This window comes from Poecilia mexicana, unplaced genomic scaffold, assembly GCF_051168715.1.
Source record: "Poecilia mexicana isolate PSO_F unplaced genomic scaffold, ASM5116871v1 scaffold_13, whole genome shotgun sequence".
In the NCBI taxonomy this organism is placed as follows: domain Eukaryota; kingdom Metazoa; phylum Chordata; class Actinopteri; order Cyprinodontiformes; family Poeciliidae; genus Poecilia; species Poecilia mexicana.
The window spans coordinates 22,333,189-22,357,379 of NW_028263382.1; the positions used below are offsets into that span (position 1 = coordinate 22,333,189).

Consider the following 24,191-nt stretch of genomic DNA (forward strand, 5'->3'; position numbering starts at 1 on the left):
CTGAAAATAAACAGAGACCATTTCAAAAGCTTGGACCCAACATTAACACAAGGGCTTGCCTTATCTGCGACTGTCTTTATGACATGAGAGCATCACGAAGAGCGAGGAGCACAACTGAGAGATCAGGTCAGTTCAGTAAAGTTGCTGAAAAGTTTCTTGATAAAAAAAAAAAAGTTTTATTCTTATCTCCTTTCAAAACCTCACCGCTTTGAGTATGACAGTGTTTCATTGCATGTCTTAATTTTTGCCACTTTTGATCTCTGCCTTTTTGAAGTATTATTTCTAGATGATTTTGACTACATTAATCTGTTTTTATTAATAGATGTGTGTCTTTTGGTCATGTTTTCCTCTTTCCCTGACCAAGCAGCTCTCTCTCCCTCTGGGGGCAAACCACAGGACCTGCTGACTAACAGTGTCTCCCCACTGTGGTCAGATTACTGACTTTGTGGATTTTTAAAGCATTTTGTGACAAATCAGGCCTCAAGGACAAAGTACTGCTGTCCAAAAAGAATATAATGTGTCTCTATAGTTGCTGAAGAGAAACAAAGGGCACTAATTCATCTATTTTAGGACAAATTAAGATGGAAAAGTTAAAAATTGCATCAATATTGTAGACCCAATTAATTAAAAAGAAGAAAAGAAAATATGAGAAAATATATATTATATATTTCTAAATCAACCATACACATTTAAACCCCCTAGCATCATAGCTCGCATCGTGTTTACAGCACTCAAAGACACATCAAAGTCTCTTAGAAAAAACGGCTGAACCCGTCAGACGAGTGGATATGATGAAACATCTATGTTTAGGTCACTGATGCTCTCCAGCCAATCTGACTGAGCTTGAGTTTATTTTTGCAAAGAAAAATTGACAAAAAAAAAAAAAAATCAGTCTCTAGATGCTGGAAATTGCATTCGTATTGGGCAATGTACACATGGACTAAGTACACATGCACACCAAAATTCTATGATTTTTATTTTCATAAACGAACTGAAAACCACATATCCTTATCCTCCTTGTCCACAAATAAGCTATCATTTGGGATGCTCCATCACATAAACGTCCAATAAAATGCACTGATGTCTGTGGTAGGGACTTAGCAAAATGTGAAAAGGGCAAAGGGGCTTAAATATTTCTGCACAACACTACAAAATAATAAAATAAAAACCAAAAGGTTTCCGTAAACCGACACTTGCAGTTCTCTGTTTAAAAATAACAGTAACGATTACATTTAAAACAGGAAAAGATCAGTGTGAAATGTTTAGAGCTATGTGCACCTTGCACTTTTAAAGTGTGTGAGCTTGAGTGTGTTTGCCAGGCCCCAGCTGGGCTTGCACTAGTTTATCAAAAATCAGAGTTGATCCCTCCAAGGACTGCTTGGGCGCTGTTTGCTGGATATATGCTTGTGTGTGTTTGCTCGGAGCGTTGTGTGTGATGCTGAGCAGATGCTGTTGTTTTGACAGCCATCCTGCTCCCAGTCCGTCTGCCTTGCATCATCTGGATGTGTCTGTGAGTGTGCATTTGTATACGTTTGTGTCAGGGAGCATGTGCCCAAGTGCAGCGTTGCCTGCATGTGTGTAGTTATGATGCAGGGTTAAGCTGCGATCTGACTGTCAAGTGTGTGTCTGACCTTCTATCTACCGCAGGGATCACTTATCCTGCTGCAGGCGCTGCAGTGGCACATAACTTCATCCTTCTGCTGTTTTCTATTCCTCTTTTTAACCATTTTTCTCTTTTAGCTTCGAGGTTTCTGCCAATCATTTCATTATTCTGATAGCACTCTAAAAACGCCTTTTCTCATGTCAGTGTCCCCTATCACCCAATCCTCTATTCTCCACACTGCATATTCTCTGCTTTTCTCCCCACGTTTGCATCTAACTCTCCCTCACTCTGTGCTTCCAAGATACCAAAAAAAAAAAAAAAAAAAAAAAACTAAGACTCAACAAAGAGTTGACTATGAAATGAAACCAGAAGAGAAAACTAATGAAGACAACTCGGAGATTGGGGGTTTGGGGGCAGCAGAAGAAATGCTGAGATGTACAAATAAAGAATCAGAGAGGAGGGGGACGAAACGCTGACAGTTAGAGAAGGAAAGATAAAAGTGTTTGACAGGGGGGGGGGGAGTCTTTTTCAAATGTGTCAGGGCAGCATTGTCAGAGTAACAAAGACGTAGCTCTCTCAGTGCACTAGAGGATGTCTCAAACGCAGACTTTTTTCAACACACACACACGCGGTATAAAACATACAGTGTTTATCTCTTTTCTTCAGCTGGGATGCCTCTCCTGGGGGTGAAAGCAGCTCCTGCTCTCATCTTTCTGTAGTGTCACTTTTGACACTTGTCATGTTCTTACTATTACATAGTCCTGCAAACACAATTTTGCTCATTTCAAGGTTCTTTTAGTGGGGAGGGATGTGTGTCTCTAGTGCTTTAGGAGGAAGTGGAAACATTTAAAACGTTTGACTCTTTTCTGATTTTTTTTTTTTCTTGATGAAACACTCCAACCTCCTGCATTACTGCATTTCTGTCAAGTGGGAGCCAAGACAGTTTAACAAACTCAATGAAAACCCCTCTTTTTTTTTTCTAAAAGTTCACCTTTCCATTTTGTTTACCCTATTAGCCTCAGTCAGATTGTGAGGCATACCCTGAAATGGATGCCATCTCATCACATGGCAACATAGAAAGACACAAAGCAAATATCCATGCACACACGATCACACCAAAAGGCATCTGCTAGATGGACCAATTAACCTAATGTGCATGTTTTTGAGCCCTCAGAGAAACCCAGAGTGACCATAAAGAACCAATTTGTAAAATTCCAGAGAAAGTCAAAGAAACATATCAAAGGTAAACACAAAATCAGTTTTCAACAGATGATTTGCATTTATTAATGCAAAACTTCTAGAACCATCCTGGTTATTTGGACAAAGACTTTATTTAAGCCAGGTCTTCAGTCTAATCCTAGCCACACATTGTTTTTTTTGTTTTTTTTTATGTATTGTTCAGTTGGTGTGTTATCGTGCTGATAAAATCTGTTAAAAAAGACGTGCAAGAGCCGCCTCTGTGGTAGTCGCTGCCTCATTACGTGTCTCTATGAAGACTATTTGCTATAATAATAACAACTTCACAGAGTGAAAACATCTGCCATACTCTCGAGGCTGATAATCCTTTCCCCCACTGCACATTTACTATATGATGCAAACAGAGCCAATATTCAGTGTTTTTCACAATAACTGGAGACTTTGTCTGTGGATGTGAACAATTTTTAAGCAGCAGCTCCCATAAGCGCAGAGGGAGCTCGAGCTGAATGCATAAACACACTGCATTGGGGAGATAAACATAAAAGACTGAAGCCTAAGAGGACAAACCTGCAGGTCAAACCAACCATCTGTGCTGCTGAAACATAAAGCAAGTCTAATTCCTGAGAAATCATCAACAAGACTGGCTACGGATACCGACTTAAGAATGGGGCCACAATCAGTCACCTCCTCTACATGGATGACATCAAGCTGTACGCCAAGAGCGAGCGAGACATCGACTCACTGATCCACACCACCAGGATCTACAGCACTGACATTGGGATGTCATTCGGACTAGAGAAGTGTGGCCGGATGGTTACAAAGAGAGGGAAGGTCGTCCACACAGAAGGGGTCTCACTCCCAGAAGGAACAATAGCAGACATAGAGCACAGCTACAAGTACCTGGGAATACAGCAAGCAAATGGCAACCTCGATGAGGTCACAAGGAAAGGAGCCACAGCCAAATACCTCCAACGAATAAGGCAAGTCCTGAGAAGCCAGCTCAATGGCAAGAACAAGATCCGTGCAATAAACAGCTATGCCTTGCCAGTAATCAGATACCCTGCCGGAATAATTAGCTGGCCAATGGAAGAGATGAAGGCCACGGATGTTAAGACTCGGAAGCTACTAACCATGCATGGAGGGTTCCACCCCAAATCCAGCACCCTGAGACTGTACACGAGCCGTAAGGAAGGAGGCAGAGGACTAGTGAGTGTGAGAGCCACTGTCCAGGATGAGACATCTAAGATCCATAAATACATCAAGGACAAAGCCTCAACGGACGATGTGCTCAGCGAATGTCTCAGGCAATGGGGAACAGAGGACGAGGTGCTGGAGGAACCATCATGGGAAGACAAGCCCCTACATGGGATGTACCACCGACAAATAACTGAAGTGGCTGATATCAGGAAATCCTACCAATGGCTGGAGAAAGCTGGACTCAAGGACAGCACAGAGGCCCTCATCCTGGCCGCCCAGGAACAGGCCCTAAACACCAGAGCAATAGAAGCTCAGATCTACCACACCAGACAAGACCCAAGGTGTAGGTTGTGCAAGGAGGCCTCTGAGACAGTCCAGCACATAACAGCAGGGTGCAAGATGCTGGCAGGGAAAGCATACATGGAACGACATAACCAAGTGGCGGGCATAGTGTACAGGAACATCTGTGCAGAATATGGACTGGAAGCCCCGAGGTCAAAGTGGGGAACACCCCCAAAGGTGGTGGAGAATGACCGAGCTAAGATCCTGTGGGACTTCCAGATCCAGACAGACAAGATGGTAATGGCGAACCAACCGGACATTGTGGTGGTGGATAAAGAACAGAGGAAAGCCGTTGTGGTGGATGTAGCAATACCAAGTGACCACAACATCAGGAAAAAGGAGCATGAGAAACTGGAGAAATACCAGGGCCTCAGAGAGGAACTGGAGAAGGCCTGGAAGGTGAAGACCACAGTGGTGCCTGTGGTCATAGGGGCCCTCGGGGCAGTCACCCCCAAACTGGAGCAGTGGCTCAAACAGATCCCAGGAACAACATCAGACATCTCAGTCCAGAAATGTGCAGTTCTAGGCACAGCCAAGATACTGCGCAGAACCCTCAAGCTCCCAGGCCTCTGGTAGAGGACCCGAGCTCAGAGGATGAAAGAGACCACCCACGGAGGGTGAGAGGGGAATTTTTTTTTTTTTTTATATATATATATATATATATATATATATATATATTCTCAGTCATGCTGGAAGATATTTCTGGTCAGCAGCCTCCTAGTCAATCTTGATGTAAATGTCACTTCAATGTAGGCAATTATACAAGTATTTAGCACCTTTTAGGATGTGATGGGCTTGACCCGAGTTCCTCCTAAACAAACACATTTATTTTCATTTGAGGAGACGGTTTTGGTCAGAAGAGTGAAACCTTGACATAACTGTATGCCACAAAATGGAGAGTGATCTCAAAGACACATTAAGGCTAGTTTTTGGAGGGTGCTAATACCAGTCTTAGAAAATGGCTTCTGACTTCTCACTCTTTTGAAGAGTAACCGACTAGGTTTATAAACCGAATTTTTACCAGGAAACTAATTAATTTTTTATAAGTGCTGATGGGAAGAGGAGTGAAATATCTAGATAGAACAAAAGTTGTTGATGGCAATGAAATGTCAGCAGTCTGTAATTTCCTAAGGGATGTTCAACCAAATATTGCTGATAGTGTATGCATAGATACATTTTGCACACAATTCTTGTTTTTCTGCTCATAGCAGTTTTCTATTATATAGTCCCTCCATTCTGGAAAAGGAAAAATGTTCAACTGTATCTCTAAAATCCCCAGATTACTTAAAAATTGATGCTGATGATGAGAATATTTAAACTTCTCACCAGCATTATATGCGTTGTAGTGGCAATTACACTGTGAGTGATATTTGAGTTGCTACATTCTGTAGTTTGGAGGATAATGTCAACCAAAATCTATTCTCAAACACACGAACAAGCAGCCTTTCCCTCATCTTTGAATCTTTAACACACTCCCACCAGCACATCAGCAGGTTTTTCATCTCTTTGCTGTTTACCCACATAAGCTTTGTTTTTCAAGGACTGGGACAGAGCCAACGCTGAGAGAAGATCACTATGCACTTAATCTACATCCTTTCAAAGCGCATGCTGCCTCCTGCATGCTGTTTTACTCCCATGTATTATACTTCATTTCTTATTCATCAGTGTTTTATTTAAGTTTTAGGGAACCTCTGAATCCCTCGTCAAGCCGTCTCTCCCTCTGTACTTGTCTTATCACAATCTGGTTAATTTTTTATTTATTTTTTTTGCCGTATCTGCTTATGCAGCACAGCCCTGGTTCTCATGTTTCTCTTTTGTGATACCATGCACTCTCCCTCACATCACTGCTTTTTTCACACCTCCACTGTGTCTCTTTCATATCCATCATGCTCTATTTCTGTTGTCTCATTTCATCCCTTCCCTGTCTCCATCTTTCATCAGCTCTTTTGTTCATGCACTTGTCAGCTGTTTTCTGTGAAACTCACATACAGGCAGGCTGCAGAATTCCCCCTTCATTTTCTTGCCTTTTCTCCTTTGCTGCATGCTGCTTGTCCTAATCTTCCACTCAAGACCTTGTCCTTGTTTAGACTTCTTGTTCTCTTAATTCTCCTTTTGCTCACTCGTTTCTAATTTCTAACGACTTCACTTCGTCCTTCTCTTGACAATGTTTGTTTTATGCAAATACTTCTTGCTTGCTATGTCATAGTTTCCTTTTTTAAACTACATTCACTAAAACTCAGAAGATGCTTCAGCTGCCAAGGCTTACTGTGCTCCACAAAAACTAAACATCTGTCTTTCTAACACCCTCTAGCCTGCTTTCTAATTCTCCTCCACTGTGTCCCCAACTCTGCTCATTTTCAGAAGTGCTTTATTGGATGGTAAATTGAGTTATTATTGCCAAAGGAAGACAATACACATTAGAAGAGATAAATGAGTCTGCACAATTCACAACTTTGCAAACAAACTATTTTCTTTGGAAATTATGAATTGTGTGCCTACAGGCTAAAAAAAAAAAAATCAGACTTTTTATCTGCATTGATGATGCTACAGGACTGCATAAGTGGAGATGATATTGTTTAAATGGCAAGAATTATAGTTATTTATAGGCAAAAATATAGATATGGAGATGTTTCAGAGCATTTATTTATGTCACTCAAATGCCTTTTTTTTTCAGAAAACCATTTTCTATTTCTGGAAGCTGAAGAAAAACCTCCTCTTAGAAATACAGCTATTCAGACATTTGTCAGATAGTGAAAACCAAAGATGATCATGGCTTGGAGGCCACAGAACCACCATCACACTTTTCATGTACAATGTTTTGCATAATACTTGTATTTTGCTCAAGGTTATTAAGCCATTGTACACTTTTACTAGCTAATGCCCTCCATTAGGTCCATAATAGTAATTTTCAGCTGAATATAAAACTTTTGCACTGTCTCTTATCCCCATTAAATGTTGTATTTGTTTTTTTTTTGTTTTTTTTTGCAATATGGTTCACATACCTAATGGCCCACAGAAGAAGTTAATGGCTGTAATTTTGACCCTCATCCAGCTTTCCTCAGGTAATTTATTACATCAGACAAGTCATTAGGAACAATAAGTTCAAAAAACAAAATGTCAGCAGCTCAAAAGTGCAACAAGTTGGCATTATTTTCCCCGCTGTGGTTATCATTTAAACCTTTGTGTTGGCGTTTGCTTGTATGGACTGAAGTATTTTGTTTGAGATAATTTCTAGTATTGTTTCAATTCAAGCCCAGTTGTTCAAATTAACACTGGCTGTAAAAGGTTCCTGTATAGTTTCAGAGGCTGGATTTCTGTAAAAATAAAATAAAATAAAATAAAGGTTGTATATTGACTTATTATTTCAAGATTTTCTCAGGTTGCAAAGCATAACCTTTAGTCAATAAGTAAGAACAAAAATCTGAATAATATGTCAATCTTGTTTGCCTTCAGAGGTATAATCTTTTTTATACATTGCTGGTCAAAGCAATGGATTTTTTTTAGTATTTTCTATATTTCAAGAATCATATTGGAGGTGTGAGATTAAGAAGCTAAATTTCATTTTGACTTCCCTGAGCACACAGAGTGAATAAAAAAAAGTCATGATTCTGTATTTTTATCTCATTTGGCTTCGATTCTGATCAGATGTTGAGATCAGATAATCTGCTTATGTTTGATACTATACTTGGCTCTGCTCTCCCTTTCCAGAAATGTCTTATCTCTCCTCTCCACTCCTCAATCATTCCTGCTTTCGTCCACCTCCTCTTTTATACTCTATCAATTTGGCCTGCCGTTGGTCCTCTCTATCTCTTTGGGAGCTGACGAAGCAGAAAAGTGGAGGGACCGGTCTTTGAACTAGGCATATCTTTTTCCAAACACCTTTTCCCTCCTCCTCTTCTGTGCCCTTCAGGTTCTTCCTAGATTTGTTCATCAGCTGCCCACACTCCATATGAAAATCCGAGTATCACCTTATGGATGAGCATATGCATCCTTTTGCAAGACATCATTTACACTAATTGTTCTGTTTTTGTTTTTGTAACAGAAAGAAATGAATTTGAACTCCTTCCCCTCCCCTCATCACAATGCCTCGCTGGTGAACACCCTAATATTTATGAGCAGGAGATGACAATAGTGTCTGCCAAACATTTAGAGGTGTGGTGACTTTGGCTCGGGCAGATCATGGATGTTTATATCTCATGATGACAGCTATTTATTGGGGGATTCCCTCGAAAGGGAGGTCCTGCAATTGTGTTTGGATGTGAGCGAGCTGAGGTGGGTGGGCAGTTTAGCACTCTGGGATGGGACTCCATGTGACTCATGAATTCCAGCGACTCTGCTTCCCCCTTTAAATCCTGCTGTTTAATATGACAAGATTGGGTAAACAAACTCACTAACATCATTGCCCAAAAAGAGAAGACTGGATTTTCCTGTTTCATGCCAAATGAATACACAGTTTTGTTTTTTTTTTATGATTTAGAGGATCTCATGTTAAATATGATTTAATCAAGAAGTCAAAACCAGTTAATAAAAAAAGAAAACAAGCTTTTGATCCCACAAAATTCTCACGGAGCTGTAATTTATTGGAGATGAAGACAAGTAAACACTACTTTTAAAGCAAAAATAAATAACCAGGATGCACTTAACTGTTCTGACTGAGCAAGTCTGCTCTATATATTTTTAGTTTCAGACTCGCTGTTCTTGTAATCTAAGTATCCTTTATCAATGTTTCTTCAAGCTTAATTTAGGTATTTTTAAGTTTCTGCTGACTTTCTTTGCAGAAAGTGACATGATCTTTTTGTTTGGTAAGTAATTTAATGTCTCCAACGTCAAGGTTTGCCAGTCATTATTACTCCTCTTTGCATTTTTCACTGCATTTCCCATGATAAAAACATATTACGAGGAAAAAAAATGTTTCTTCCCAGAAAAGGGCTTTTGTGAGGACTACTACTTACTTTTCATTTACTGCTAACTTGAACATATGGAGAATGCTAAACTCTTCAGCCATGTCAGCTAAAACTTGTGTAAAACTCATGATTTCTGTTCATTTTAACAGAAACAGAATCATTGATGTCTATGGAGGAGGAAGGAAGAAACGTCTCCTGATTTTAAAGTAAGACATAGGGAAGTATAAATTTGAATTTGATTATTAAAATCTGTTAGCGTCACAACCTTTTTTCTGACTTCAGTTATGTTTCAGAAATATAGCACTTCTAATCCCAATTGGACGTCTGTTTCTGCTCCTCTCGTATTAGGGGCAACGAAACAGGGACATTTATTGCAGTTACATGTTTCTGTAGCGTTTGTAGTGACGCTATGTAAGTTGATAAGTGTAATCGCTTTCACAAGAGGAGAAGTGATCTGCTCAGTGGCATGGTATGTTATTTATAAAAATTACATACTTATAAAAATTGCACTGCTTAGGAGCCTGGAGTAGAGACTCATACAACAAATGGCCACGGTAAAATAGGAGGTTCTGGGAAAACACATTTCAGGAGAAAAAAAAACATCTAATAGTCAATCAAATCACCTTTAGACATAAAAAGCCTATAAGGTGCAGGAAATAAATCAACTAAATAAACAGTTTGAGATTATTGTCTACTGTATGAAAGAAAGAAAATGTCTCTGGTGAGCTTGAACTGGTGTACATTTGGCATGCAGGCAGACGGATTCCTAATGTAGCTCTCTCCTGACCAGTAATCATTTACAACAAATATCAAATTGTGCTACATATTTTTCTGGGGAAAACCTTTTCAGCATCACTCCTGAGGCAACCAATGTCTGATTTTTGATTTCAGTTGTCCAGACAAATGTCCATTGTCTCTTCTCAGCATCGGATTCACATTGCGCATCAGACTGAGACTGACGACGATTCATTGTTGAACTAATATGTCCGTTTGACCCTGTCTGATGGGATTCTGCTGCAATAAAAAAAACAAAAAACATTTTGGCACCTTCCATTGTGCAATGTGATATAGTAGACAATGTCATGACATGTTCAACTCCTGCACTCCATTTAAAGCAGCAGAGTGTTTGCTGGGCTTCAGAAACATTTTTATTTATTTGCTCGTAGTGACAACCTGTCGTTGTCACTACGTATTTGTGCTTGGGGTTGATAAGACACATCAACATTGCCAAAGATAAATAAAAGGTAAATGAGTATCAAACATCAGTTTAATATGTTACAAGCCATTCTCTCAGTTGCTCAGCAGTGAGGAGTAGAATGTATTATTTATATTAAGAATAATATATAAATGTGTTGCCCAATCAAAGTGTATGTAGTCTGTTTCAATAGTCACAAACTGTTTTATTTCCAATAAGGACTTCCTACCACATGGACTAAAGGGGAGTTTGTCTTTGGGTGGTTCATTTCCCGATGCAATACAGAATGCAGCTTCATAAATAAAAATCTCCTTTAGGAGAGAGTTACACATGCATGGGTGTGCTTACATGCAGGGTACAATATGATTTTCCACTCATGAACTCCATATTCTCAATGATTACATATTTATTTTGCCCCTCTCTTATTTGCATATTTAGTGTATTTTAGTGTAAACACCTACATGATCGCCTTTGTGCATTTAGTTTTCTATACTAAACCCAGGAAGATAGAGCACATCATCCCAGTTTTAAAGTCCTTACACTGACTCCCTGTAGCTCCAAGAATAGTATTTAAAATACTTCTGTGAGTCTATAAATCACTGAATGGCTTAGCACCGAAATACATTAAGGATCTATTGTTACTGTATCAACCCTCCAGACCATTCAGGTCTTCTGGCTGTAGTCTGCTCTGCATCCAAAGAACTAAATATGGAGAAGCAGCATTCAGTTTTAATGCACTGCAAATCTGAAACAAGCTTCCAGAAAACTGCCGAAACACTGACTTCCTTTAAATCAAGGCTAAAAGTCACCTGTTTCGAGCTGCATTTGACCAGTAGTAAGTAGAACATTGATCAAAATGTTTATTGTGTATTTACTTGATTTTAATTATAGTATTTGATAAAATGTAATGTCTGTTTGCTGTTTTATAATTGGTGACTGTATGATGTTTTTATGAGGTAAAGCAATTTGAACTGCCTCGTTGCTGAAAATGTCCTTTACAAATAAACTTGACTATAAACATTATAAACATTTTGGGCCCACAGCAACTACACTTGAGTTTACACTTTGTAAGTTTTTTTCTCATTATGAATCATTATGAGTGAAACTTTAAAGCAGATATGCATTTTTTGCCCTTTCAATCACATTATAGATCTATGCTTTATGTACATTTCTAAAGGTTTACAAACTGCATTGCCTTAACCTTGCTTATGTAACAGTTTTGTCTGATGCCAATGTGCATACGAGCAGAGCTGTTTTGCAACATGTGCTAACAGAAGTGCAGTTTTTGATTAAAAACAGCTGAAACAGAAGGCAAAAAGATGAGAAGATAAAGCCAGAAATAAGACAGAGAGAGATTAAAAGAGAAGGAACTGGAGAGATTGAGTGATATGTGGAGAGGCACAGAATGATAAGACGGGCCTGAGAGAGGAAGGCAAAAGATAAGAAGGGCGTTATTAGAAGAAGAGGATTCAGACAGCTATGCCAGTGCTCTTTAACAAAACATGGTGAAGCTTTGGTTATATTCTCTGTTAAGCTCAGTTCCTTTTTAACTAAATAATGGCTTCTCGACATTAAATGTTTAAACCAGCATGTCAAACCTGTTTCTGTAAGGGAAGGTAACCACGACCCCGGCTGTAAGCATGACTGCTTTTCCCATGTAACACTTCAGCTGCACCTGTGTTTGGAGCATGTTTGTCCACATATCTGCTGTGCGGTAACATGGTAGAAAAATGTTCCTAAATCCTTAGAGTACTTCATTTATTATTACTTCAGTCGTACGACAACCACAGAACCTCATTATGAGAAATGCTGCTGTATAACAAACATTATCAATTAAAAGAGGCAGAACTTTCCATGGTATGTTTCATAGTATACAAGTGAATATGTGAGCTTTTCACACTTCGTTGGTGTCAAAACTCTTTTGAAAATTAAACAATGAATATAAGTTGTAAATCAAAAAATCCTGCTTGGCACTATGAAGGTTTTTAAGAAACAAAGCAGTAAATAAAAGGTATTGTGTGTACACAATAATACATAAGTCAACATAAGTCAATCACAAACATAGTTTGACTTTTATTCTAGATCATGGTTTTTGTGTCTTCCCTTTTCATAGGAACAGATATCAAATCTATCAAAAGAAGTGCCTTTTTTTTTTTTACATTTTGTCACGTTATAACCTACAGTGCCTAGGCTGCTCTACAACTTCAGGTCTTAAAGATTTTATCACTGCCCACAAATGTCTTATTCAAACCTCCAAACTTTTTTGAAAGGCTGCTTAAAGGTGCGTTAAGATTTTCACAGCATAAACAAACCCAGAAATATGTTTCAAAAATAGTTTTTTATGCCTTTCTATATGAAGCAAATATTATCTCACTATTATCTACAATAGTGAGATAATATGGGGTTTGGTGCATTTTCTTTGTCTTGGGCTACTATTTTCCATCTTAGTAATAATATATGTAAAGATAATTTCACACACGCAACAACTGCCAATTGAGAGCTCCCACGAACAGAGACGACCTTCAACAATGTACTACAATACAAAGCAGATTCAGAAATGTTCTTGGAAAATTTAAAAGAGTGACTGCTGCTGAAACAGATGTTTGAGTGTCGCCTCCTGCTCACATAAGAGCTGCCAGAGCCACCTCTTGTTCCTCTTCTGCCTCTATCGCTTTTAACCATTATACTCTAGAAAGAAGGGAATTAGCATCTGTCTTGCCATCCATTTATCATATTTAGTGCAGATATCTGAGTAGCACAGTTCTATGACCTATGCAGCGCCTTGGAAAAAGTGTTAATTCCTTGGAAAATGTCCACAGCTTGTTATGTTACAATCTAAAATCTCAAAATGGTGCATATTTTTGAAGTGATACATGGTTTTCAATTTTACGGAGGAATAAAAATCTGAACTGTTTTGTTCTGATTTTGTCCTTTTTACTCCCATAACCCAAAGCAAAATGCTGTCATACCAATCTTTTGCAAAAGTCACATATTTAGTAAATGAGCCCCTCAGTGTGTAATTGAAATGTCTTGTTCTCCACAACTGTGCACTGCTGTGCAAAAGTAGCAAGAAAAAAATAGTCTTCAGTAAAAAAAAAAACAAAAAAAAAAACATCTCAATATTAATTGAGCCCTAAGCCATGTAAGAAATACAGCAAAATTGTGGCAATCTGTCAAATGGAACCAAAATTTTACTTTTTATTTTACAATTACAGCAGACAGAAAACTAACACTGAACATCACCTCAAATGTGCTACTCCCACTGTGAAACCTTATGGTGGAACCCTGATGATGTGATGAGGTCAGACGAATGGAGCTAAAAAGAAATCCTGCCAGATGAAGTAAAAGACTTTAGACCGGGGCAAAAGGACCCTATCCAGCTGGCCGAACCTAAACCTAGAGCCAGCGCTACAGGAGGATGGTTTGGTATAGCTTGCTTCAGTTCAATGTCCTGTTCTAAGTCTAACCTGTGAATCTTTCAAACTGATATTCCAAAATCTCTATCCAATCTGATTGATGTTGGGCTGGGTTGCCATAAAAATTGGTTAAGAGTTCAAGGTTACAAATTGGCACGGTTGGTAGGATCATAAGACACTTGCAGCAAAAGATGGTACATCAAATTCAGCCAGGGCGCTGAAAACGCATAAATACACAAGGCTTCTAGTAATAATGTGACAAAATGTGAAAAAGCAAACATGTAATGCATGATCTCTTCTAACAATTGGTCAAATTTATGTTGACTGGGGATACACTGATTTATTGGCTAAAGCAGAAAGCAGAAGACTGTCCATTCGATAAGCTATGTGCAGTGACCACAGGATCGGGATTAAAATGATCAAAGCAAACAAGTCCTAAACAAAGTGGCAGAGGCAACCACAAGAACTTACAAATGTCTTTGGTGTGGAAACTTTCCGCCATGAGTCTGGAAACCAATGATGCATCAACTGTAATAACCACTGGGACAATAAACTTAATCTGAAACTTGGAAACAGCTCTCCTTTCGGAATATTTCAGTGAATAAATTAGGAAAGTCGATGAAGGGAAAGTGGAAAGGGGCCAGGAGTAGCTAACAATGCAGCCAGCCAGTAGCTCCTTATCTGTTTTCCCTTATCACCATCAACATGAAAGAAAAAGAAAAAAATAACACATTTCTGTAGCTGTAGAAAATATGCAACATTACTGTTAACCACAAAAAAAACAATCATGAATTAACACAAAACAATGTTTACAAAATCACACTTAAATTCTCATAATAACTTCACCAAGAAAAAAGAGAATGAGGCTGGGATTAGTGAAAATTAAAATGAGATTTAAAGCATTTCTTATGCTCTTGAACATAGCTACAGTTACATCCAACATTATTTATACCCATAGAAGATAGAAGGATCTCTAAATAGATAATAAATCAATGTAAAAGGGGTGTATTTTGGGGCAAGAAAAAACAAAGTAAGCAAATAGTTCTATTCTTGAAATAAAAATAAATATTTTATTGCCTCCAATACAATAACATAGCATTCCTTTTGTGCACGCTCAATCATGTGTAGTATGTGCAGTTAAAAGAAATTCCAACATCAACATGAGAAAAACTCAGCACTTTCTGTGTGAGTCAACATAAACATTGTGTAAGGACAATATGTTGACTATTTTTTCTTTTTTCTTTCTTTCTGCTAAACCAATTAATCAGATAGCAAAAAGTGTCTAATAGGAGATTCTAGTTTATAAGATTTTGAATCGAGTGAAGCTACATGAATTCTACTTGGGGAATTCTGGGGAAAATTATCTATATATTTGTTGTACAGTTTTGTCTATATTTCTGTTCAGACTGTAGTTCTTTCAGCAACTTATATTGTTCAGAATCTGTATACTCCAATTAACAATTATTTGATGACTAAATTAGCTGATGATTATTTCAATAATCAATTAATCACGATTAATTATTTCGACCCTAAATGCAACCTATAACCAACTTTTTCTACCACTTCCGATATTTTTATCCCAAAAGAAAGTCTAATTTTGCCACTTCCTTATGTGGTACTACACTGTATAAAAAAAAAAAACATCTCTAGTTTACAGTATTAATAAAGTAAAATTCAGGTAACCACTGTAAACCACTGTACGTACCAATGCATACACTGTAAATACATCTGATAGTATTTAAAGCATCTGTAGTCTGAACAAGCATATCACATTTCGTCCAACTTTTACATTATTAATGTGAGATATAAATAATAAATCTGCATCAGAAGAGACCAGATCCAGTTAACCTGGAAGTAAACAATGGCTGAAAATTATTATGAAATTATGAAAAACATCCATTTCAGTGAAGAATATCACATCACAATCACACCACTCCTTGTCTGACTACGCATCTAAATAGACTTTTCTACAGAAGTTGCCACCAATCCTCCACAAAAGGCCACTGATATAAGTTCTGCTGCCTCTTTATTAGCTTTCGTTGTCTTGTTATGATTTTGTAAGAATGAGCCAAGTGCCAAAAATGCTTAAGAGGGAAATAAGGGAACCTAGTGAGACAGGGTTAATTGAAGAGGACTATAACTTTCTGTCAGAATGTCTCTGAAGTAACACCTCCTTTAATGAATATGCTCTGGGACACACAGGCTCATTCACGGTAGCCAGCGGACAAGTGAATGCCTGGGAGTCTCTATCAGCATGAGGGTATGCACATGGAAGCAACTCTAATCAGAAGCAGTCAATCAAATACCGGAACTAAGCTCTCAAGTTCCACCTATCAGCTGAGGAAAACAAACACACACTTATGAATACATGCTGGCTATGAGAGCTTCCAGAGAGCGAATTATAGCAAGACTGTTGTGGATTAAAGAGCTTTTTAAAGAGGCAGTATTATGCACTTTCCAGGCACATAGCAACATTTTACAGCACAATCAAGTAACTATGTTACCTTCAGTTCTGTGTATTCTGTGTATAAAGGAAATGTGCCTCTGCAATTTGACACCTTGAAATTCGGCCTCTGTATCTTTAAGAAGAGCCTATTCTTTCTGACTCTTCGACTTCACAGCAGCACATCAATGCATATCCATTAAGCCATTTAGAACCGTTCTCAGACACGTTGGACTAAGAAGTATTTCATATGATAACCTCATAACTTTATTATAACATGAAATAAAGCTCCAACAAATCAATTTTACATAACAACCCTCCATATATCTAACAGTCTACTTAAAAACAGAATTGCCTCAAGTTCTGCATCTGATCAAGCATTGAAAAACTTTGATCATGTCAGTCTAATTTTATGTTATCTGTTCCTACTAATACTTTGACACCTGTGCAAGGATTTGCACTAAACAGCTCTCAACTTCTTACCAAGTGACATATTAAAATAAAGCTAGAATCCCATCTACAAAAATTGTCAGAGCAATTGAGAACTGTGCTGCTTTATTCAGTGGTATTTTGACCATTACACGCTGTGGCATAAATTATTTTATGATTGTGTTGACTTTAGAAAATTGAGAAAATTTGCATAATTGTTGATTCTTTGCTCGCTAGTAGCAAAGCAGTCCAGCTGAGTAAAATAATATTTTCTACAAGATTCAACTATTTAGAAACATCGTATGTACTCATATTGGGGGAAAAAACCTACCTTAAAGCACATGTAGCACAACCAAAACTGACAGAAATCTGAAGAACGCTTTACTGGACTGTTCATTTTTCTTTTGCTGAATTTGTTAGGCATTTAAAATCTCAAGTTGAACTTTCTACAACCATCTTACTAGTGAAATTAGCCCCCACATGCTTTACTTTTAATAAAGGTAGGGCTGCATTAGAGCTATTATTCTGAAGATAATGCAATTTTACAGAGGTCATCAAAGGTACAGCACTAGTATTTAGCAGTGAATTTATGATGGCACTGCTTTACTGTGAGTTATGGATGAGCAGAAAGAATAAAGCAGAACACTAACAATTAATTGAAACAATTTTTTGCTTGGTCATGCGCTAAAATAAGATTTTGTTAATATTTTTAAAAGGCATAACAGCTCAAACAACATTTTGTAGCACCAATCAGCCTTAATGTATAGTGAAGTCATTTGGCATAGTTTTTGTTAGAGCTGATAGAGGAATACATTCACTCAGGTATCTATTCGTGTATGTAAAGCAGATTTTTTGTTTATCTTCTTCATAATTCTTAAAATACTCTTACTTTACTTTGTGTGAACATGTGTGACTTGGGTCTAAGCGTGAACAAATAAACAGTATTTTGAGAAAATAACTACGTCAATAACATATGGTGTAAAGTAGGCATATTGTAAAAGGTAAAATGGCCAATACTTGTGTAGAGCTTTATCAGGACTCCAGACCACTTCACACTACACTTCACACACTGCATATTGTAAGCTGCCCACAGCTGCCCTGGGGCAGTCTGACAGAAGCGAGGCAGCAATGCAACGGCACCACAGGGCCTTCTGACCAACACCAGCAGGCAAGGCAGATAAAGTGTCTTGCCCAAAGACACAACTAGACTGGGAAACAGAGTCGGGGCTCAAACCGGCAACCCATCAGCAAGATAAGATGAACTCCAAGTGTCGGATTGATTGGAAAAATAATGTTGGAATATTTAGGACAGAAGGTAACTTCTGCTCTCATGTCACCTTCTTTTTTTATTATTTTGAATGTTTAGCAATGTTTACAAAGTCTTTGCATGTCCACAGCCAAATAATTATTAGCTAAATAAGTCGGAAAGTTGGTCACACGACCCTTGTGTCAAAGCCACTCCAAGCATTTACCATGTCAAGGTGAGTGAACTTTAGTGATGCAGCGAAAGTGATAGCATAGCATAGGATGAGTTTAGTTGTTAATAATAATATTATTATAAATAGGTAATTGCTGAAACATTTCAAAAGCAAATGCTATTATGCTAATTTTGTCGCAATGGCACATATGTATTGTTAGCATCACAACTGAATATCCCAACATGTCAAGTACAACAGGTGGTATTCTGGCTTAGTAGCACGACAAGCTGTGTGTTCTGTAGTGTCACATACGTAAGACTTATTTACCAAAGACTGTGCATCTTTCCAGCATCACTGAAACACTAAGGAGATACTCAATAGTGTGATGGGACTAATACCAATACGCATGAAAGGTAATAAAAAGTCTAAAATATAAATGAAGTTTATTGCAATATCAAATCACTTTGAGCTGTGGTATGCACAGGCTATAGCTCATATTATGTCCTACACATTTGTCTTGAGTTGTAGTAATTTCCAAGTGAAAACGTGTAGAACAAAAGTTCTCACAAGGTTTAACAATCTAGACAACCAGAAGCCTGTCTAGATTGGAGGGATGTGCTGAAACTGAGTGAAGTCTATTGTGACTTTACTTTTAACACCTCTTACCTCAACTAACATCTGAAAACAAAACATATTTAAAAAGCATAGCTGGCAATAAAGCAAAGCTTCCTCGGGTACAGAAGGATCTACATAGGACACTAATAGAGTAACAAAGCATGCAGGGACTTTGTGGCACTAACAAACCCATTTGTTTGAAAAAGACGGAAAAGAGGTCAGCATGGAAAGTAAAATAGCTGTCAGATGCCTGTGAAGAACTACTCAGAAATGTACTAGTTGTAAGTAAAAAGGATCCTTTTAAACACTTGCCTTAGGACTTGGATGTTTCTAAATACATTTTAAAGGTCACATTTTCTTAAATTGAAAACAGTTTTGACAATTTTTTTTTTATTATGTTAACTGTGTTATATCTGTTTTGAGAATAAGTTAAAACTCCTTTCATCAGCTTTGGATAGAAACAGAACAAACAACGACTTTAAAAGCAAATTATTATGTTAATAATGTGTCCTAGTGGTTTCTAGCTTTATGATATTTTCTTGTCCTTTTCTAAGCAATTTTGTTTTCTGAAGCTGGGAACTTAAGTTGTCAGCCGCTGGTTCATCTGATATCATCTAAAAACTTTAACTTTTTGCATTCAGATACTTTTTCTATCCTGTCAGCTTTTTCTCACAGTGCCACTCTAGTACAGCTGTGACTGTTTATGTGAGATAATTCAGTTTGCACACAATCATTTGACAAGCAGAAAGAGTACATTTGACAGAGTGCACTTGCTATCATTCAAACTAGCATTTTCTTGATACTGCAACAAGTAGTATGTAGAAATGTAAGTGTTTATATTTTTAAAGATACATGCGGAATTAAAATGAATCTCAAGTTAACCCAATAGAGTTTAATGTGGTAATGCGCTCACATATTTTCATGCTATTTTCCAGCTAAAAGCATCGGTCCTACTTTAAGCTTTTCTTTTTGCGTCAAATGTGTCACTTTACAAACTGTAATGCATTTTATTAGAATTTTATGTCATAAACCACATAGCTGTGAAGTAGGAAGCAAATATCTAAAGCTCTCCAAACATTTTACAATAAAAAATCTGAGACGTGTTAAACCACTTTGTAAACTTTGTTGAGTCAACTTTGTAAGTTTGCAATTGTTCCACACTCTTTTCATTTCCTGATGATGGGTTGAGCAGTGCTAACAGATTTTCAAAATCCAAATATTTGTTTCAGTAATGCTCGCTAGCAAATCTGTGAGGCTTTCACCAAACAGCTGTGCTTACTGTATATAGACTTGTGGACTCTGTTTAGTAATTATTTGATACAAACAGGCATTTGGTTGTGCTGCATTCATATTTCAGATATTCATTCATAAATAAAATGTTTAGAGCCCTGCAATCTTCACAGAGACGTATTACTCTGTGCAGGTTTATCACATAACATCCTAATAAAACACATTGAGGTTTATGACTGTGACATGACTAAATGTTCAACTCGCTTCAATGCTTTTTTTAAGACACCGTATTTTGGGTTGTGCAACAGAGGTCATTTAATACATCCACATTTAAAGTGCAAGTCCCTTATGTGTTTTGTTTGTTTTCTAAATATGTGCTTTTGCTAAATATCAACAAAGACACAAAATGATTTTTATTAATGCAGTCCTGAAAGAGTAGCTTTCCTGGACAGAATAGAATGCCCTCACACATTTTCAAGTTTTCCAGCTAAAAGCAACCCTGCAGTTGAGTGAAGGTGTACAACAACCACAGGCACTGCAGCATGACTTCAGCCTCAGGGGTAAGTAAAAAGTAAGTGTGGCACAATTCCAGAAAGTATGCAATTGGATTAGGGAAGTTGTAGAAGCAATGACAGGATCTAAGCACCCAGATGACAGTCTGCCACAAAATACTACTTTTTTTTTTCCTCTACTTTTTCCACTGGTTGATGCTCGTTGGGATAGTTAAACATTTATTTAGTTATTTCCGTTGCTCATTTCTCCTCTGTTCATTGAACATTTACAAGCTGTATCATTTATTTGTTACAAAAATAACACCAAAAACTCACCTTTTTTCCCCTTTGTTGTTTAAAATTATACACCACATCTTCCATACACACAAGAAAGCTGCGACCTTATATAGTGGAGAAGAAAAAAAAAATTCATCTCACCGTCTCTTCTGCTGTTGCCCCTCAACACTTTGGCATTGGCGACCTGAGCCTTCCCGACTTTGCTTAAAGTGGCCAACAATAAAATGATCCACATCTGGAAAACCATCGCTCCATTCATGGTGCTGTTAAACCTTTGCCCTCTTTAACAAACTGTCCTCTTCACCTTCCAAATAAACGATTAACTTATAATTCCCAGCGAGCAAGACGCTTTGACCGCTTTTCTTTCAACAGCTCTTGCGTCTGCCAATATGTTTACTCTTTAGGTGAAGGAAATACAAGTGCTGCCTTCCAGTAGCTCATGAGGTGCGGACACAATGTCTCGGCTTGTGCCAAAGTACCAACGTGTGGAAGAAGTTGCCTTGCTGTGAAAGTCAGGCTCCTGTTGAAACCGAGGGCAAACTCCGAAACAAGGAAGAGCAGGTGGAGGATAATATAGCTCCGCTCACGGTCAGACAATGAGATTAGAGGCGTCGGACGTCTTATCACCGTGAAAATAAAAAAAATTCAAGTCAGTCGCTGACAAATAGTTTCTATCTAACGCATCTACACTGTGAAAGTCAGGGCGCGTCAAAGTTTGCCAACAGAGCGGCGCGGGCTCTCCACTCACGAGCGCGCGCGTGTGTATTTGTGGGGTGTGTTACAATAACAGATGTTGGCACAGGCGGTCAAGAGTAATTTATTCATTTTTACAAAACATTTAAAGTCACAAACTTTATGTAGCTAATCATCCACGCTAACACACATTTTATACCCATCAGATTAAAATATTAGATACAATACAAACCTTACCAACATATTTTTATTATTGTTTATATATTATGGGGATTCTCCAGAGGAACTGCTCTAAGTGACGAGGAGGGTCGTCTCCCAAAAATTATTAAAATCACAAAATACCTTATCTATGACTTTTGAGCCGGATTTATTATCACACCCAAAGCTACATAACGGAAGTAATATCCATATCCTTTTTTTTTTCTTAGCAAATTATTTTTAAGACAATGTATTTCAACATCTATTATTAGCTTCTCCGAACTAAATTACACTTAACCACCTTAAATAACAGCATATGTTCCCAGAATCGAGCTAAGATATTTTGCTTTTTTTTTTTTTTTTTTTGGTACATACACCAAACAACAGAACTCAATCTGTGAGCAACATGTGCTGCTCAGTGGAAATGCTCCTGAGTGACACTTTGCTAAAGCTTCTGTAACTTGCTAAAGGCTGAACATGATGCTACAGGTAGACTGTGGAATTCATGATTTTTTTCTTTTTTTTTTTGAATCAACGCTTCCAAACCAGGGTTTCTTTTTATAGGTACAGTGATACTGGCTTCAGCTTATGTGATTTTTTTTTTTTAATCAGCTTTTGTTTTTGTCACTCAGTCACAGCCAGTGCCTGGGGGCTTCGATTTTGTGACTCTTCCTTAGTTTTTTTTTTTTTTTTTAAACTTACAGTCACATTTAATTTCAAGAGTTATTTCTTCTTTATAGGATGAACTTGCCAACTTGCCGTTTCCAGCTTATTCAGCACAAAGACTTCCCCTTAGCCTGCAATTGGCTAATGACTAATGCAGCACCTAAAAGTTGGAATCACTTAGGGAATTATATAGGTTATTAATAGACAGAAGAAATTAATTAAAATTAAAGGCTATTAAACCACTCTGCTGAGCTTCAAAGGCATATGCAATCGGGGAGGGAACTGCACATGCACATAAAGATCAGTGGAGGGCACAAAACGTATCACACCTCATATAAATGCACACACTGATAGAGATAACTAAGAGCACATTTTTTTATCACACTTAAAATATGACCGCATAACAGAATCTAATCAAAAATAGCACAATCATGTTAATGCACATTAGTGACTGTTACTATAATTTTACAATACCATTTCTTCTGTAATAGAGAGGCTTACGGTATCCATTAGTGGATTACATTGCAGTGCGGTATAGCAGACATGCACATAATCTGTCTCTTAGCATATCTCCCACTCACTCTCTACTTAGTATGTGTCCACAGCATGTGTGTGCTTGAATGATCTGGCATTTGTCTCCTCTTCCCTGAAGCTCATGTCTAATGTGTGTTTGTTTGCATGCATGTAGATAGGCTTCCTTCTCGCTATGCGTTTGTTCAGTCCACCTCATGAACCAAAATGGTGGAATTAATGAAGCGCCCTTGAGCAAAGCAGTATGGTTCTAGATTAAGCTTTGAACATTTCAAGCACTAATTCAAATCCAGTGATTAACACTGACTTGATAGTACAAGTTTTTATGAAAGCCATTTCAGTCTGAGAAACTGAAGATTTATTAATCTGATACATTTCAGTGGTCTAAAAATGGAGACCATTTCACTCTTGGTTTACCAGGAAGTCCACAGCAGTCACAGCTCATTCAATAAGCTTTGAATGTAATCTGATGATTGTAAACTTGCTGAAACAAAACAGAGACTTGATTCTCCTGCATCCATTGCCAGTTTTTCTCATATGTCTATTGTCTATCAAACCCTTTGAATATATTAATTTCTGAAATCTAAATTATTTTGATTACAAGAAAAGGAAAGTGGTGGAAATATTCACTCACTATCCAATTTGTTAGTTACACTAGTCTTGTATTGGGCTCAGAAATTTTGGTTCATGTTGACATAATAGCATCATGAAGTTGCTGCAGATTTTTGCAACTATGACTCCATGATGCAACTCTCCAGGTTCAACAAACCCACACATTGCTCTGTTTAACTGGGTGTGTGGAGGGCAGTATGAAACTGTACTAAAGCATGAGGATGTAGAGTTACAGACATCACTGAAAACTAAAGTGGAGCTTATTCTAGAGCCTCATCACTATTTGTCTTCATCCAAGTTTTCTGTGGTCCCTTCATGTCCTTTCCCCTCCAGATACTGTCTCTATCCTCTTTTCATGTCCTCTAATTTGTCTTTCTATGCCTCTTATGATTTATTTCTGCTGTGACTTTCACTATCTCTCAACATTCCTCACCTCCTTATCCCTCCTCTGCCCTGCAACACCCCATTCTCTGCACTTTTCATCCTTTCCTCTTCATCGCTTCATGCCACCTCCTGTCTTTCTTCTGTCCCCTAATCATCTCTCGTTTTTTTTTTTTATTTTATTTCGCTGGCAGACAGCTCCAATGCTGCTCCTTTTAGTCACAGGCTTTTAATTAGGGGAAAGCAGATTAGGAAGGACACTCTCAACCCGGCTAATGGTGGACACACATGCAATGCCCACTCATATTCAGCTCTATATCCACATGCACAATC

At 37.9% G+C, this 24,191-nt stretch overlaps 1 protein-coding gene across 1 annotated transcript in view; it reads right to left on the minus strand.

The window, feature by feature from the left end:
- pdgfd (platelet derived growth factor d) overlaps positions 1-22,983 on the minus strand; it is a 65,460-nt gene extending 42,477 nt beyond the window's left edge. The window contains exon 1 of the mRNA XM_014998806.2: positions 20,919-22,983. Coding sequence (XP_014854292.2) covers positions 20,919-21,036 — 118 coding nt within the window. The 5' untranslated portion in view covers positions 21,037-22,983. The remainder of the gene's footprint in view (positions 1-20,918) is intronic.
- Positions 22,984-24,191: the final 1,208 nt, after the last annotated feature.